This window comes from Lissotriton vulgaris, chromosome 10 (assembly GCF_964263255.1).
Source record: "Lissotriton vulgaris chromosome 10, aLisVul1.2, whole genome shotgun sequence".
NCBI lineage: Eukaryota > Metazoa > Chordata > Amphibia > Caudata > Salamandridae > Lissotriton > Lissotriton vulgaris.
The window spans coordinates 704,163,428-704,182,160 of record NC_141698.1 but is presented as its reverse complement, the minus strand read 5'-3'; the positions used below and the strand labels follow the sequence as shown (position 1 = coordinate 704,182,160).

Genomic DNA, 18,733 nt, shown 5'->3' with positions numbered 1-18,733 from the left:
CAAAAATAAACACTATGTACCCAGCTACAACGCTATTAGTCAGCTATACAGTGTGGTCCTTTGAGGTAATTAGAAGATGGTGGCCAGAGACTCCAACAAAAATATTGGACTTTTGCTAGGGCTTATGCCTAGTCCTAAAACCGATAAATCTAATAGCAAAGTCATTGACTCTGCATTGGTTTTAGCAAAGAGGCTAATTGTGGTTCACTGGATATCTCCTCTGGCACCAGACCTGGGTGAGAGGAAGACAAACCTATCAACATTCGCTCAACCATATTGCCGCTAGCAACCCCTGTCAAGCACAACACCTAGAGCGAGTGCAGTGTTAAAACAGGAAACCCTTGCTGCTAGCCATTAGCTTTAAATCAGAAGACACCCCACATAAGATCCATAACTGTGGAGACTGACACTTGATTAGAAAGATAATAAAACTGCACTTTCTTGCTGGGACTTTATCTGTGGCACAGTACACAATTCAAGACACGCACGCCTTAAGGGACTGGGCTTAGGACATGCTGGTGCTATGAAATGAGTTGAAGAATGGTGGGTATTTCTACCCAGTTTCCCTGTTTGTTTCTTGTGCTAAGGTTGACATGTCTGCTCTAACCATTATCTGCAGCAACCCATGCAAAGTCCTTGATCATTTTACTGGACTGAGTCACTGCTTGTGGTAATGTGAATGAGGCTTTGGTTGTAACATTTTCAGGGAGTTCCCAGGATGATACTATTAAGAAAATTCATACAGATCATTTTTTTTAAATGTTGCCATCGAGGGGCTCTGGTGATAAAAATCAGTCATAGGCTGAGTGGTTTACATATGTCACCAGAATTTAGAGATGGCAATACTCTAACACTAAATAAGTGAACTCTTAAGTATGTTTTATATTACATGTTTATTTTGGTGCAATTAATGTGAAAACAATGTCTGTGGTAAAAAAGAGAAGGTATTTAATTGTGTACTTAAGAATCGAGCTATTAACGGAAAAAGGCTTTACTCTAAAAAACATTCTGGCTAGATATTGGAGAATGATGCAGCGAATGCCAGCAGGGCAATTTCCTTTTGGGAACGTTGGTGTATGTTACTGTGCATGATTTAGTGTGTGAACAATAATCCTTTATTGCCAAATTTCTCCAGTCCAAAACCTCTGTATACCCTCTCGATGCCCATGGGTGTCCTTTTTGCAGTCAGTATAAATTCGCATGCATCCATTTTCAGTGCCCCAAACTTTTCCCTCACCCCTGGAATGCTTGTACCTTGGTGACTTCAGGTCTATTGCCTTTTGAAAAGAATAAGGCAACAGCTGTATCAAAAGGAATGTCTTGCTTAAGCTTCATTGGTTGCGCTTAGAGTGCCAACACTTTTCACTGAGGTCTCATTTTGTTCCAAACTGGCTATTTTTAGATCGGTGTGACTATTTTTGTTCTAAGGGGAGGGAGTTGGTCCATTGATAGCGGCCACTGGGGGGGCGGGGGAAACACATTGCCTGACTAAAATGCCACCCCTTCTTTCTCATCCAGTACCTATGGTTGACCTCCAGTCATAAGGATTGGGGACCTTGGCAGACGCTGCTGTAATATGTGAAGGTACTGCATGGTCCTGTGTGGTCCCTAGTCTGTGGTGCTGCCATCTGGCCTCCCACCCAGGTCAAAGTCTAGGTGGTACTTCTCGGGTTACACCACTGTCAATATCCATTGTGGATGGGGCCCTCACACATCAAGAATTACCACCTCTTCCTGCCAACAGTTTGGGCCCACCAGAAAGCTGGGATATCCCTGACAGCTACATTCTGTCATGAACCAAGGTGAGGGACTTAGTGGCATATCCCCTCTGCCTTTTTCCAATATGCTGCTAAATTATCAAGGCACAACATCGCCAATAGTACAGTTCCCTCCTGGCGCTCCCACTTGCACAGCCTAATGGTAGCTTCAGGGAACCCTCTTCTGTGGTGTAGCTTGAGTGTCAAGTGTCATTCAGTGCGATACGTTCCTCCACCGCTGTGCCAGTCGAGGTCAAAAATACTGTTGCTGTGAATTTTTCAAAACAGGAAATCCTATTGTGTTACCAGGTAAAAACCACAGGACATGAAGATCACGATGGAGGACACAGAGTGAAACCTAGACAATGTTCATCCTGGCCACAGCCCATGCTCTGGTAGCCTGATATAAATGAGGCAATTCCCTAGATTGGTTTTCCATTCTCTTCTCACTGACTGGTATTCACATAGCACACAGTAGTGCCCTTGACAAACTTTATGGTCTAGGGCTAATTAACTAATTTAGGGGAACACTTTTACTTATATAAGACACTCGCAGTATCTCATTGTTGCCTTTCTCTTTTCATATTCACGAATCAGCCAATTATTCGCTTTCTGATAAATCTATTATTAATCCATTGACTGTGCCTTTACTGGTCTGGACACTGGAGAAATTAAAGCAATACAGGTAGTCTCTGTTTCAAACAGACACTGACTGCCAGTAAGTGCTTCCAGTGACAACTAGGACACTTAGAGGTTTAACATATCAAAAGTATTACATACTACGATCCATTAATTGAATATTTACTTCCAGATGCAATTGATATTCATTGAAGCACTTAGAAGACTTGGTATTTATGCTCAGAGGTTTCGGAAAGCATGTGCATAAAGATAGAAAAAATTTAACTATTCGAATTTAGATTCTAATCAATGAGCTAAACAAAGGAGTAACATATGGGTTGAGAACCCTATAGTTTCACTTCCAAAGTCGAGTCCGATATAAAGAAACTTAAAAACATTTCACTATTTGCCATATTTGAGACAGCTAACAGAGGAGATTTAACACCTGCGTAAAAATAAGAAAGATTAATCCTGGACTCTCTGCTCGGGACGCCTCATATTACATATTTGCCCCACATCTGATTTCGGATGTATTGCAACAATGGACACTTGTCAATTAAATAAAAGCACTTTGCTAATATAAATCTGACTTACCAATGCAAATGACTCAATTATAAGTTTACGGTATTCATAGGCAACCTTTCATTTGTAAAGCACTTTACTCAGGCATGAGGTTACTCTATGATGGAGTAAAACAGAGTAATTTTACAGGTAAGCAACGTCACTTTAGTGGTGAAGAGCATGCATTCTACATTAGGGTTCTAATGTAACGTTTAGTGATTGAGAGTGCTCTCAAATTTCCCCCCAACCTTTCCTTTCTGTAAAATGGCTGGACATTAACTGAAGGGCATCAGAAAATCACTTTCCAAGGTTACGAAAGGAAACTGAAGAACCACAAAATAAGTGGATTTTATAAGAACGGATTTCTTGACAAGGAAATATATTTGCTGCCTGCAAGAAATAAGTGCAATTTAAATAAGGTGATGGCATTTCACCATTCCTAATTGTATGTATATAAAGTAAGTTTAATAAAACTTTACTCTTTGAAGTTTACATGAGACTTTGGAACTTTTATAATGGTATATATATATCATACGCATAATCTTATGATCCGCTATAAACATTGACCCCCTCTTTCACCCAGTTGTCTTTTCAGTTGATGGCTTTTGAATGGAAGTTTACTGCAACGCAGACCATAAGTAAATGGGACAAGGTAATATATTAATTAAATCGAAAAAGTGAACCGGTTGCACCAAAATGCCATCAATCAATAACTGCCAAAAACTTTCAACCAATGCATGAGCTCACGTTCTAGACTGGAGTTGTGTCTAATAATTCCATCTACCAGGAAGAAAAATTATAGTGATACTACTTTCCCTGTTGAGACCGCGAAACTATAGAATTTCCTACCTACAAAGCTTGGAGCCAACTTGGAATCACTTGAAGTTCATAAGAAGAGTATCAACAGAAATTCTGGCTTATCTACACTCAGATGCATCTTAATAAAACCCTTGTGATAAAAGGAGAAACCAGGTCAGTTCAATCCTCTATCAAACATTCCCTTACTAAGGCCAAGGGAAAACCAATTCATTAAACGCTTTCTACTAGTTTCAATTTAAGTTTTTGCTGTGGGGTAGGCATTAGTCTACATAGTTTTAGATGTCTCTGTGTAGAGTGATTTGTGGATAGGAGCCCACAAGTGGGTAGCAAATGCTATTGTGCAATATGCAATACAATATGTAGATGTTTCCTTCTTCAGATTTACATCCTCGAATTGCATGCTATCACAAAATGCCGCCTCTATATTCCTACAACCATGCATGAAGATTGGCTTGAACTTAAAACTAGCAACTGCTCTTTCTTCTTCCTATCACGTGACCATCTGCATGGCATACTCTCTCTGAGCATTGCCTACTATAACTTACATGCCTGTCTGCCTTCTATTATTGTTCTTCTGTAAATTGCCAGCACTTACAGCCCATAAATCACAAACCCCTTCTTTGAAGGGGTCATATTCCTGCAACCTAACAATATCTTTTTTCCGCTCTCCAATTCATTCATTCCAATAACAATTTGCATGAACACACAGACCCACACTAATGATCACATCGAACTCCTATTAATGTAATCTACCACAAAGGGATCAAAGTAAATGTTTTAAATTACTTCTCTGGTAGCACAAGAAGAATCCCAATAACCAATCCATAAAAACTGCATTAGCCAATAACAGGGTTCTGGCACAATGTGTTATCCATCGAAAGCTCTTCATCAAAAGGAGGTAGCAAGTGCTATAAAAATGCTATTACTATACAACAGTTTCTTTTTGATAGCACAACCAATGGATGCTAATAAGGTAATTTATTGAGCAACCTATAACAAAACAACATTCTGGCTTTTAAGAGGAACCTAAAAGCTAACTGTGTGTCACACACATAATCCCTTTTAAACCTGCAAACATTTTCCTTGCACATCCTTCTCAAGTACTTACTCATCTTCCTTCTCGGTAGCCATGATCTTTTCTGCCTACCATTCATCATTGCCGATCCTTGCACTCCTGAGGCATCCTTTCCTTAACAATTCTCCTGCGCGCCAACCCTACCGTGGGCCACTTCTAGATCCAAGTTAGAACATCACTTGCATTAGGCCTGTACAGAGCTTAATGACACATTAGTAGCTAGGCATTTAGAGTCCTAGGTGGAAATACAAGAGGCACACCTCTTACAAAGGTTAACAATGGGCATATTGACAAATTAAAAAATAAAAACGCAAAAGTACATTATCAAACAAACGCCCAAAAATAACAAAAACTGATGTGTATTTGCGGAGTGGGTGGGGTTAGTGAGCAAGCGTGGCGAGAACTCCTGGACTTTATAACTGATTTGAATATTGACAATTTTGTGCAAAAAAATGATTCATTAATTTTTCCACCTCCTCTAGATCATCTACATTTTAGTTACCAGCTAGGTACATTCCACCCGTATACAATAGTATTTAATGCACTATTTTGTGTTCTAGGCACTGGCACCACATTGATTTACAAATGGTAGCAAGTGACTTATGGTTCTAAAGTTCTGCACCTGTCTGCTTATACTATATTGGCACATACATCATTTACTCTGATTTAATTTTATTTCTGAGTTATCAAATGATAAATCATACGAAATCCAATTTTTGTATTTACTTAGAAAAAAAGGCATTCAATGATACTCCACCAACATGCCATAGGCACAAAAATAAATCAAATATAAACTCTGTAAAGTGCAACTAGGTCATGAAAAGATTACTATCTTCAGGGAGTCTTTCTCAACCACACACGCTGATAATAAAATATGTAGAAGCAAAAAATAAGTAAACAATAATGTATCAAATTATACATAATAAACTACCCACTATTAAAATTAATGGCTTTTACTAATCAATTTCCACTTTTAATTAGTGCATTAATTAAATGTTTAGATCTGGTCTATACCTAAGCGTTCTTAGTCAATTTTTTTAAAACAAGTCCTTCTTTTTAATTGTAGATAGTTTATTATGCCTAATCAGGTGAATTAGTATGCACACTTGCTTTTGCTTACATATATTTTACTAACGGCTTTTAGAAATCACTCACCACTATGCATGCAAGTGACAATGAATTTTAAACAAAGCAAAAGTAAACTAACAGCATACAGCCAAGCATATACCTAGCCATGGGGGATTACATCATCACATCACAGTGCAGCTCAGTAGATCCTTCACAAAAGTATCTCACTATTACAGAAGCACAATGAGGCAAAAGTGGAGATTTCTTTGGATTTTATCAGTTCAACTTTTAAAATACAATCAACATTTATCAAACCTGTTTGTGTAAAAGAAAAAAAAACATGTTGCTTATCGATGCATAACTTTGACGAGATAAGGGTAGCAAACAGTCATAGGCACTGCTTCAGCTACAGCCCATTAGGATCCCAAAAAAAGCAGAAATGAGGACTTGTGGGAGGAAAGAAGAGAGGGTCCAAATATGTCGGATTGTGGTTCCTGTCTCCAGTTAACTTTCAGCTGTTCCGAAGTTAGTTTAAAGCACCGGCCTCAAACAAAACATCCACCAACATTGATATATTAACTTTTTTAAGTTGTGGACAGTGATCTGCAAGCTGATTCAAAATAGTGTTCACGGCTGTTACATTTTTACCCCTGAGCATTTTCAATATATCAGGAGAGAGGCTGCTGTGATTCACTTCAACTGAGGGACTGGAAGAAACCTGGTTTATGGATGTATACCCACTTGACACTGTGGAGAAAGGCAGTTCCTGCAAAACAGAGGTGCTCCCTGATGACACAGGAGATGTTGAACCAAACGCTTCATAGCTGGTTGAATTGCCGACAACAAAGGAGGACGAACTTTGGCCTGAACAATTGTCTGTAGAATACTGTCCCGACGAACAGATAACCGAAGGGCTTGAATGACAAATATTTTCCGAAATGTTTACATCCTTCACATGAGCAGGTGTCCACTCTCGACTCTGGTCTTTAGCCTCAGAAATAAAAAGTGAATTTACATCTGGGCTCCCACGTTTGTTTCTATGGAGAATGAAACAATCAGAGTCATAAGCCACATTTCGGTAAGAAAAGCTTCCTGGTACAGTGGAAGGAAAAGACCGATGAACAGAAGGTATGATGGATGGGGAAACGCTACGGAAGTCTGAACTAAAAGCTTGTGTGATGCCACTGTTTTTAGAGACAAAGCTTCCGGTTGTGCAGGGCATATTCATTGAATTTGGCGCCTGAGCTTCTTTTGCTACAGGCAAAGAGGGATATTTCTCACAAACATTGTCATGTACGGAAAAATCCAAAGACGAACTAGCACCCACATCGGAAACTGGAGCATTAAATTTCGATGAAATGTGGTTATACTCATCATGTTCACGCCTTTTCTTGTGAAGAGGTTCAGCCAGCTGCAACCCACTTTCCAAACGCTTCAGAGTATTCCCCTTACTCTGTGGATTATAATGTACCCCTTCTCCTGCACAGTTGTCAAGACTGTCAATACCAATTTGTCGAGCTGAACCATCTTGACTGTTGCACGCAGATGTGTTTAGAAGATTTGGGAAGGCCTCCTTGTACTTTGTTAGCCCTTCCGCTGCCTCGATTGACTGTGCTATTTTCTCTATTGGTGCGTTAGGCTGTTCAAGTTTCTCCCGACCTACAAACGGGAGTGATTTGAGAATATAGTTTATTTTATGAGTATTGCCACCAAGATGCTCGTTTATATTGGCAAACGTAGAACCAGCTCCACACAAGCAGCAACTGTAATATGGCTTATGTTTCTTATTAGTAAATGCTTTCAAGTATTGCAGACCAATTAATGCTCCTTTTCTGCCTGGGTTATTGAAGATTTTCTCCATTACGTTTTTAGTGGGTAGTTGACCAATTATACCCGAGTGCATAAGTTGTATTTTCTTGTTATGCTGTGCTCCACGATAATGCTGCACGAGGGACGAACGGGAGGTACATTTGATACTGCAAATCTTGCAGGTGAGATTGCTAGATTGCTTCGGTACGTAAGACTTCTTTTGTGAATTCATCGCAAAACGGCGACTCTTCTACCGATGTTAGTGACAATGGCACACCGTAAAACTTCCACTCATCTGCGAAAACACACATAAAGGGGTCTTGGTCTCCCACTCGTTGAATCGCTCTTAATACACGTCTCTCACAGATCCAGACTCAGAACTGCTTACGTGTCCGGGCTTGTCTTATTCTGACACAGGGGCGATTGTCGCAACGGCTTTCTATTTACACCGCCAAATGTTCAAGTCTCTTTCGCCTGTGAGTTCCGATGATTTTTTTTCCTCTCACAACTGTGCAGCCGTTCTCAAGCAGACCTGCACTGCTCCCGAACACGTGTTCACCAATACTCCAGTAGTTTTTGCCTTATGTGAATCCAGGAACACCAACCAATCATAAGCATTGCCAGAACTACCAGCCAATCTGCGAGGCTGAATAGCAGACGCATGCGTTCAAGCTCGGTTACGCAGCGCACTGTTCCAGCCAGCCAATCACATGCCACGCTACACGTACATCTCTTGTATCTTTTTAATTGCGCTACACACAATTCAATTTTCTATCATTGACCTGCGGCGAAAGTTGCCATGTTGGAAGGGTACATTCGTAGAGGCATTACATCTGAAGCAAATTGCTTAAACGGACATACACTAAAAACTTTGTACAGTTCTGTAAATGGAATATGTGTTTTTAGGTACTCACAATCACAATATGATTATATTCTATATTCGAGCCGTGGCAACTTTGGATGGTGGCGAACGGTTCCAGCATTAAAGTGAATACAAAAGGCCCCAAGGGATGTTTCTTGTGACGTGTAAACATCGACTTCTTTCTGTTTTTTTTAGAATTCATGGTATAAGAATGCCTGTATGTCATGGAAATTTAGGCAAGGTAAAACTTCTCCCGCCTTCAGCAGTAATCGGAAATAGCCCCTCAAGACTAGTTAACTCATATATTTAAAATTATATTTTCCCTTTTTTCTTTTATTGTAGAGATATATATTGTGGTGTTGCCTCTGGCTAGGCAATACTCGGGAATAATGCCCACTGCGTCGCACCAAATACCCACTCGGAGACTAATTATGTTTCTACTGCTGCTCTCGCGCACACACGTCTTCTCAGTCACGTCAGTGTGTCGCGATAGCTCTTTTATTGCAACTGCATCACGTGACCAGGACCATACCAACTGGCCTGGTCACGACAGGGGAAACAATGGGGTCTGCTCTGCTCATCGGGACGCTTTGGGCCAGCCCTTTTCTAGTCGTGGTTACGTCACTGCGACATAACATATATATATATATATATATATATATATATATATATATATATATATATATATATATATATATATATATATATATATATATATATATATATATATATATATATATATATATATATATATATATATATATATATATATATATATATATATATATATATATATATATATATATATATATATATATATATATATATATACACACATAATACTTGCACTCCAAGATATCTAACATAGCTGCCAAGGTTTCAGACTGCTTATGTGTGACATTTTCAAAATTTCAGTGTAATTATGAGTGACATTCAACAACTATGAGTGACATTTTCTCGCAAGCAAAATTAAACAATGAAGATGAGGGAAATATATAAATATGAGAAATTATACCAATTTGAGCAAGTGAAGCTCTAATAACAGCTTAAAACTGTTGTAAAGCACCAGAAATGGAAGGGCACTAAGCTGGCAACAAGTAGTAACTCACAGCTAATCCTCACCAAATACAGTTTTGCAAATAAGTGGTTCATGTTCTTTCTCTCCTTCTTCCCTTTTGTCCTCTTTCTTACTTTTTCCCTTCTTCCCACTGTCTCGTTTCCCACTTCCTTCCTTTGTACTCTTTTTCTTCCTCCTTCCTCACCCCTCTCACCTACTTAGGGTGACCAGACTTTTAAAGCCAAAAACCAGGACATTTCTCAAAAATAGAAGAAGGACTACAATTTTACTTCAAGCGATGAGAGCCCTCCTCAGCAGAGAATTACAGAACAGGCAGTAACAACATACATACAGTGCAATTTTAAAACCCAGTAGATTGCCTGTTAATTAAATTGCTTTCTTAAAAAAACTGCTAACTGTGGTGTTGGGCCTCAGGCCCACATTGCAGAAGCGAAGGACACAGACACTAGGTTAATATAGAGTGGTAACTGGCCACAAGCACGTGCACTCGGGCCCTTTTATTGACGGGGCCACGTCACTCAAGGCACCCGTAATGGATGGGTGTGGGGGTGCAGTGTGTCCAGCCCTCGAGGGAGTGGCTGGGATGACAGCTTCCTGCGGGACCCTAGAACGTGTCTTGCAGGACATTACATTCCTCCCCAACTTTATTGAGGAACAAACAAAGTGTTAGTCCAACCTGTGGGGATAAAACAGTGAACTAGATACCACAGGGTCCATTAGTCTCTCGAGTCAGGTGGCCCGACGACATCAGACGTGGGCTGGTGACTTAGCTTGCAGCGGAACTTTCTCGGCGGGCACCCGTAGTTTAACCTGAAGGGTTCAGGACACAACCCCTGGCTCGGAGATGTCCGCTGCATACCATCAATTCGCTGACTATGAAATGTCTTGCTATCTTGCAAGGCTTCCACTTTGCTGACATCGGTGATGGTCTGTTTTGAGTTCTAAACAGTTTTTTTTAGTTGGTTGCGTCGTGAACATGGATGGAGTCCCAAGTGAGAATTCACAGAGGTGTTGCTGGACCAACTGTCCCTGTTGAACTGCTTGGCTGTGACCGGTAACCTGTTGGAGGGGCAATGTCTGTTCTCGCTCTCCCACCTGGGGAGGCCCGTCGTCGAGGTTGCTGTGGGGCTGTAGGAGGGCTGCGCTGGTGGCTGCTTATGTGCCATATGGGGGCAGCTACCGGACCGCTGAGGAGCCGTTACTTAGTCACATGCACAACCCTCACGGGTGGATGAGTCTTGGTCAAGACTTGCACTCGCTGCCGCGGTCCTGGTGTAGGCCAGGTTCACAGGTGGCTTATGATTTCTTTTAGTCAGCCGGTGTGGCAACGGTGTCGGACTCCAGTCCATAGGTACTCGGGGAGTGGTGTTTGACGCATGTGCTGATGGCTGGCGTGATGGCGGTTTCCAGCCATGTGGTGAGTTGGAATGACAGGTGGTGGTTGTTAGACCCGTCAGCCCTTTGGGTGGTTCCTCCTTATTTTTCTCCTTTGTTTTTGCCGTCTATTTTTGCCTCCACTGTGGTTTTTGGGTGTTGACCGTAGGTCTCTGGGCGCCTGTCAACTGTCGCCTCAGAGTCTTGGGCCATAGGATGACATGAGGGGTTCCAGAACCTTCTGGTCCACTCTAGTCATTCAGGGCCCAGGCTCTATATAGGGCGTGTAGAAAGTCTGGTCAGGAGTGAAGGCAACTAAGTGGGGAGGTTGGTGCGCTGAGGGGGGATCTGACTGTCCTTTGGGCCTGCTTCCCCTCTCTGTTGACGCTACCCCCTGCACGTTGACCTAGCCCTGCCATCATCACCTCACTCCGGGGTCCACATCACCCCCCCTTGTGCCTCCTTTGAGTGGGAAGCCCTGGTCTGACATTGGTGGATTGAGGGCATTTGATCTGGTAGCTGGGGGCGAGTGTTGCTGCATTCTGTCAAGTGCCAAGACTTCTGTCACTAACCTCCTCACCCCTGCTGCCACCCGGAACCCTAGTGCGACCAGTGACTGGCTGTCCTCACATCTCCCCTAAGCCTCCTCTCGTGTGGGGCATTGTCCTACTTCACCGCCGCGGACCCTGGGGCCATTCTGCACTCTTTGCGCTTATGGTGTCTCACCTCCGCTGCCTGGTTGGTGACTTTGCTGAGGGCGCCATCTAACTGTTAGACTCCCCCCACCCTGCTGCAGGGGACATCTGTCTGCCGGTTCCCCAGTGATGGAGTTTCTGGGAACCGGCGTTGGCGTGGAGAGGGGGTCGGCTCGAAGTTGTTTGCGGGGCGACGGAGGCCAGTGCAGCCCCGCCCGGCGTTGACAGAAGGAGGCGACGGAATGTGAGGGGCGGGTTTAGAGGAGGCCGGGCCCAAGTGAAGTTCCCTCCCGTGTGGTGTGCTGAGGGAGGAGAGACGCGGAAGAGACGGGGGAGGCCAGATTAAACCCCCGACAGGTCTCCGGTGTGGGACCCGCCTCCGGGACCTGCCGGCATTGATTGAGGACAACAGCGGAAGTCCGGGAGTCCTCTTTAGGAAGCCTCGGGCTCTTCTCGACCACCTGACAGAATTGTTTTACCCAAAAGTAAGCCGGGTTCTGGGGCTGAAAGGAGGGGAGGCACAGTGCGCAGTGACCTTTGCTGGACCCTAACTTTGATCGACCTCCCTGGCCCTAGTGAAAGAAAGTGATAGGTGGGCCCTGTAAACAGCGCTTTGCAAATAACAAGCTGAGGGTATGTTTACCTGCTAAAGCTGTGGTTCCCAAAGTGTGCAACGCTGATGGGTTTCCAAAAATGTATTTGCAAAAACTCCGGGTAAAAGGCAAAAAGGCAAAACAACAGAGTCTGGTGCTTTAATGCCACACCTTCATGTTATGCCCCATTTACAATGGAGTGGAGCTCAGAATTTGGAGGTATTTACCACTTCCAGTAAATACCTGATCCTCATCTTCCAGTATTTGCAGGTGCATTAAGTGCCCCACCCTATGCCACCCTGCTCAAAATCAGGGCATCATTATATGTAATTTCACCTCACATGGCTATCGTGAAAGTGCTGCACAGGTCAGGCACTTGTGGGCCTACGTGGAATGCCCGAAGATGGCAGAGCGCTTCACAATAGGAACAGTAATGATACATGAGAACATTACAAGTGACCAAATTACAAAAGCAAAAGTTAAGTTGCATGAGGCAGTAATATGAGCAAACAAAATACAAGAGGTGGCAAAAGGTACATTACAGGGGGGAAAAGTGACATGTGTGCAAGTTGCAAAAACGTACAAACTACAAGTAGAGGTATAATACTGCAATAAATGGCAGACACTCAAGCACAAGAACAAACGTTATGTAGGCAATGGTGGCACTTGTGCAAGTATTTAAAGCAAACAAAATATAAGAGGTAGCAAACAGTGTTACAAGAGAAAAGTGATGTGTGCATGTTACAAAAGAGTACCAAACACAGGTAGAAGGATAATACTGCAATAAATGGCAGACACTCAAACCACAAGAACACACTGGGAAGGCACTTCCATAGTCATGGAGAAAAATTTTTCTGTACTGGAAGGTCTTCCTTAAGATAATAGAGAGGGTGTGAGTTACATTTGGAAGTGTCTTTGAAGGAGGCGAACTTTGAGGTCAGTTTTGAAGGCCTGGGAGGAGGTGGTGGCTCCCGAACACATGCAGACAAAATTGGTTTTCTCTGAGGAAAAGGCCCCCAACAAGGGCGAGTTTGTCACTCCCTGGTGAAACTAGTAACTGGTAAACGGAGTGTGGCTGATCCAGGCGCCACCATGTCCCAGGGCCCCTCCATGCAGCAATATTTTGATGAACATGCTCTCTATTCATGACTCCAGTCTATCTGTGGCTCAAAGCTGTTCTGCTGCGCTCCCATTATTGCTTTGACAGGTGCCACGCACAGTGCCTGAAGGCTCTTTATTAAGGATGTTATTGAGTTTTTGCACTAATGCAAGCGTTCTGTACTTGGCCCTTGATGCCCTGTTTTGGTGCTGACTGCTGTGTGGTAAGCACGCGGTTTTACCAAATGCCGTTCCTTTGCAGTCTATCTATCCCACACATCTCTTCACTCAATTTCAGTGGGGGAGGCATGGGCCCTCTCAACCAGTAGTAAGGCCCACCAGGATGTTGCAGATGGCTCAAGTCCCCTCCAGGAGTGAGAGGGAAGGCAGGAATGGAACCATAAATGCGGTGGGGGTATTCAGACTGTCCACTCCTGTCTCTTGCTCACTTTCACACACATGCTCACACACATTCATCTGCATGCACACGTTTGACAGATTTTTGCACTTCCATGTTGCTGCCTGCCCTATTTCACTCCAGCTCCTCTCTTGCTAGTGGTGAATGAGTTATGAAGTCAGGCACATAGCTTTCTCCGCATAGGCCTGCGCGGCACAGCGTCACGCCTTTGAGCAGGTACTGAGATGCATAGTCCTGCACCTAGATGCGTGACTTACATGTGCTGTACTGCACTTTTGCAGTGGTGTGTGTGTGTTCCACAGCATATGCTGAATTGGTGTGGGTGTTGTAGTTACATTTTCTGTGATGGTGTGTATGTGTGTGCAGCGCTGTGTTAGCATTTTTCATGCATTTGTGTGTGAATGGTAGTGTATCTGTGTGTGTTGTCTTGTGTTTGCTTCAATGACTTGAATGTGCTCTGTTTCATTTGCTACTAAGCTACTTGGATGCTTGTTGAGCTTTTGCAGAAATCATTCGTGCTTTGCAGCATTTGCCTCTCATCCCAGCAGAGTTCATCCCATTGCATCCTGGTAAATGCAGTATGCTTACTTTCAAAGTTGCTGTAGTCTTTCACCAAAGTTGATGCAGGCAGTGCTGTTATCTCTAGACTGATTTGGATTAGAAACTATATGTCCGTTCTATAGCGTACTCTGTACTACTTTCATATGTCCTTGGCTGGGCCCAGGAATTGTTGAAGTGTGGTCTTTGGTGTTACAAATCAGTCTGATATACACATTAGCTGCAATTTGGCTTTCTTCATTGTTTGCAAAAATGTGCCATCTTAGATTTCATTACAAAACTGAATGCTCTTTCTATCTGTGTGGGGTACCAATAAGAATAATTAATCCAAATGTTCATCATCATCACGTGCTGCTATTGTAAATTAACATCAATAACAGATCCATCATTAGAAAGAGGATAACTTTAGTTCTTCTTATAATTGTCTTACCTGGATGTTTTGTACTTCAGACTTATTATACTGTTGAGACTGGATGAGACCCGGAAGAAACCTGGAAATACTTGAGCAAAGCAAAAGAAAAGAAGACCAGGAACTTTACAGATAGAAAGACCCCTCCATCTGAATAATTCAGACACGTGGAACGGATTTCCCTCTTTCTGATTGACAATGAAGAAATTTCTAATACCAAGTTCAAGTTCATCTGCGCAAAGTGAAGTTGCAGGTTCTTCTGACAAAGAAGACGGGAAACGAAAGGCCAAGTACAGAAAGTACAATGACAGGTATCTGGATTATGGTTTCACGTGTGTTCAGGTTAATAATGAGGACCGTCCTCAATGTGCAATCTGTTTAAAAGTTTTGGCTCTGGAATCCATGCTTCCAAGTAAACTTAAGCGGCATCTTGAAAGTCTTCACCCAAATATGGTCGGAAAGCCAAGGGAATTTTTTGTGAGAAAAGTTGCAGAAGCCAAACTACAAAAGTCCTCTTTCTCTAAACAAACCAAAATGAATAGTAATGCCCTCCCGTCCTCATATCAAGTGGCCTATCTAGTTGCACAGAGTAAAAAGCCCCACACAATTTGAGAAGAGCTGATTTTGCCTGCTGCTGTTAAAATGGTAACAAACATGGTCGGCGAAGATGCGGGTAAACAGCTGCTGAAAGTGCCTTTTTCTAATAATACTGTCAGCTGGAGGATAAATGATATGGCTGAAGATATTAATGATCAGCTCATCTGTAATCTAAGAGGAAAAGACTTTGCACTCCAGTTGGATGAGGCAACAGAACCACAAAGACACCCATCTTATTTGCTATGTCCGGTTTCTACACGAAAAACAAATTGTTGAGGATTTGTTGTTCTGTAAAGAAATCAACGGTGGAACTACAGGTCAAGACTGGTATGTAGTTGTGGATAATTTTATGCAACAGAATCAAATTGACTGGGAGAGATGTGTTGGAGTTTGTACAGATGGGGGTCGTTCAATGGCAGGATGCTACCAAGGACTTCAAGCTCGCATACGATCTAAAGCGCCCAATGCTGTTTGGACACACTGTATAATACACAGAGAAGCACTGGCAGCAGCAAACCTCAGTGAAGAACTGCATGGTATTTTGAAAATAGTAATCAAAGTGGTAAATCATATTAAAACAAGACCAATGAAAGCACGATTTTTTGCTAAACTGTATGAGGACATGGGTGCCGACCACTCATGCCTCTTGTTCTACAGCAGCTCTCGGTGGCTGTCTCTTGGTAATTCCCTGCTTAGAGTGTATGAGCTGAGGAATGAAATATACTCATATTTACATGATGATGAACATTGTTTTGCTGACAAATGTATTGATGCAGACTTTCTAATACAAATGGGTTTTCTTTCTGATCTATTTGAAAAACTGAATGTATTGAACAAGTCCTTGTTAGGCAATAACACTAACATCTTGCAACTGTCAGCCAAAGTTTCAGGCTTTAAGAACAAAGTGATCCTTTGGAAAAGCAGTGTAAGCAAGGGTGACTATAAATGTTTCCCTTCACTGGACCAGTTTCTGCAGGAGAATGGTATGGTGTTAAAGGAGGAACTGCAGACAGTTTTTGTTCTGTATTTGTCTCAACTGCGTTTTTACGTTGACAAATATTTTCCAGACGATGAAGTGGAGCCAATACAATGGGTGAGCAACACTTTCAATGCTGAGATACCTCAGCATTTCAACAATGAGGAAGCAGAACAGCTTATTGATGTTGCAAGTGACTTAGCATTGAAAGTAAGGTTCCAATCTCAGTCACTGTTTGAGTTCTGGTGCCAAGCTGGGGATGAATACCCAATGATAAGCAAGAGAGCCCTGCATGTTTTGATCCTGTTTGCTACTTCATACCTTTGTGAAGCTGGTTTCTCAGCAGCTGCAGTAATAAAGTCCAAATATAGGGCAAAAATTAACCTTGAAAAGGAAATGCGTGTTGCGATCTCAAAAATAACTCCAAGATTTCAGGAACTCTGTAAGGAAAAACAAGCACATCCATCTCACTAGAGTTTGTAAGGTAAATTCGGACTCCGTTGTTTTTCCTGTTCATTGAAAAAGATATTTTATTGTACAGAAGTTTTTAAACTATTGTTGTGTGGTCCAAAAAAGTCTTGTATTGTTTCTCACCTAACAAGTTTTTATTAAACAACTGTTATCTTCCTTTTTTGTTACTAATATCATTATAATACCTTCATTGCGTCCCAATTACTTTACGGAAGACAACAGGAAGTACTCCCAAGGTCGGGCTTACATCCCGCCTCCTGGTAAAAAAATAAACGGTGGGGAGCCACGGCCAACTGCCGATTAGGTCAGGGGAGCCACGGGTCAAAAAAGTTTGGGAACCACTGTGCTAAAGTAATGGGAAGCCATGCCTGACTGGAAGTAGGAACCCTGTTACATTGCTGGAATTAAGACCTTCCTACTTTTGGTGGACGTAACATGCAGACAATTCAATGCTTGTATAATTTAATGTATTGACCTGCCTTCCTTAAGTGAAAGTATTGCTAATTCAATGTTTTATGATTTAATGTATTAACCTGCCTTTGTCATTCTAGGCACTCAGCTGCTTGATTCCTTTTCAATGTACTTTTATATCTAACCTGCTTTCTAGTGCTATGACTAAGTAAGGTGCTTATGAAATGCAATCTGATGCCATGACATGTGTTTACAAATGCAGGCGATCTGATGGCAATGCCTAAAATGTCGATTTATTAAATTGTGTTGCAACTGAAAACCCATTCGAAAGGAAAGATAAAGCTTTTCTACCTTTTCTAAATCGGTGTGGTGTCATTTTTGGTGGAGGTACGCTGGGGTGCTGTGTTGAGTGTGGCGCAAGTACGACAAGTTGACTTGAAGTTAGGCCTTCCCACTTTGTGCCAAGATTACCCTAGGTGGACCGGTGACCCCGGGTCCAAAATATTGGTGTTCAGCGGTGGGATTAGGACTTGTGCTTGCGTCCATTTGACAGCGGCCTAGTGTGCACCACGCACCCTACACCTGATTTTTGTTTTTCTTTTTCTGACTGAAGTTTTCTCCTGGTTGGTCTCCCTAATTGGATATTTTTGGTTTTTCCAATTTATCCCTGTCTGGTGGTTGGTGTAACTTGCAAAGAAGGTCCCCTTTGACCAGAATCCCGTTTCGCCTTGTTTGAGGTCCTACCTGGCAGGATGGAGTTCGAGCTGGTTAACTTGAAGAATTATACAGTAACACAGCTGAGGGACTTTGGCCAAGAAAGGGGGGTGTTCTTTAAGCGAGGTGCAAAAATGGCAGAGCTCCAGACCAGCTTAAGAGCATGGATAATGGCCCACCCTGAAGGAAAACATGATGAGGAGGGATTGGAACGTGATACCACGAGGAGGCAGAACCACTGTTCCCCCCTGAAAGCAGTAATGTGGTCACAGGACCCAGAACGCCTTCTAGGGCAAGTAGTAGTGTTTCAGGGGAAAGCCTGTCTTCAGCAAAGTTAGCTGACAGGAGGGAGGAGAGACAACTCAAATTGGAGTTTGCCCGGTTAGAAAAGGAGAGGGAGGAGAAGAGGCTCGCCCATGAGCTTAACTTAAGGAAGTTAGACCTCAAAGCTCTACAGTAATCCTATTGGTGGCAGCGTACCTAAGGAAGTTACCAGGGAGCCCAGACCCTACCTGCCCAAAGATGTAATCGCCAGTTTTAGTGTAGGAGATGACATTGCCAAATGGTTGGCTGCCTGTGAGGTCTCGCTAAGAGCCCATGGGATTTCAGAGAATCATTGGGGGGGGGGGTGGCCTGCAAAGTACTTGCCCCCAGTGGGGAGGGATGCTCTTTTAGCTCTGGAACAGGAGGAACAGACCAATTACCCCACAATGAAGATTGCCTTGATCAGGAAGTTTGGGCTGACCCCTCAAAAATATCGGCAGAAATTTCG

At 42.7% G+C, this 18,733-nt stretch overlaps 2 protein-coding genes across 2 annotated transcripts; one reads left to right on the top strand and one right to left on the bottom strand.

The window, feature by feature from the left end:
- Positions 1-6,153: 6,153 nt before the first annotated feature.
- Positions 6,154-8,261, bottom strand: LOC147688697 (uncharacterized). The gene has a single exon (XM_086941532.1). It carries the CDS (start codon positions 7,937-7,939, stop codon positions 6,425-6,427), a length of 1,515 nt encoding a protein of 504 aa, XP_086797658.1. The 5' UTR covers positions 7,940-8,261; the 3' UTR covers positions 6,154-6,424.
- A 7,540-nt stretch (positions 8,262-15,801) lies between these two features.
- On the top strand, positions 15,802-16,839 carry LOC147688696 (zinc finger BED domain-containing protein 5-like). The gene has a single exon (XM_086939817.1). The coding sequence runs from the start codon at positions 15,802-15,804 to the stop codon at positions 16,837-16,839; it is 1,038 nt and encodes a 345-aa protein (XP_086795943.1).
- Positions 16,840-18,733: the final 1,894 nt, after the last annotated feature.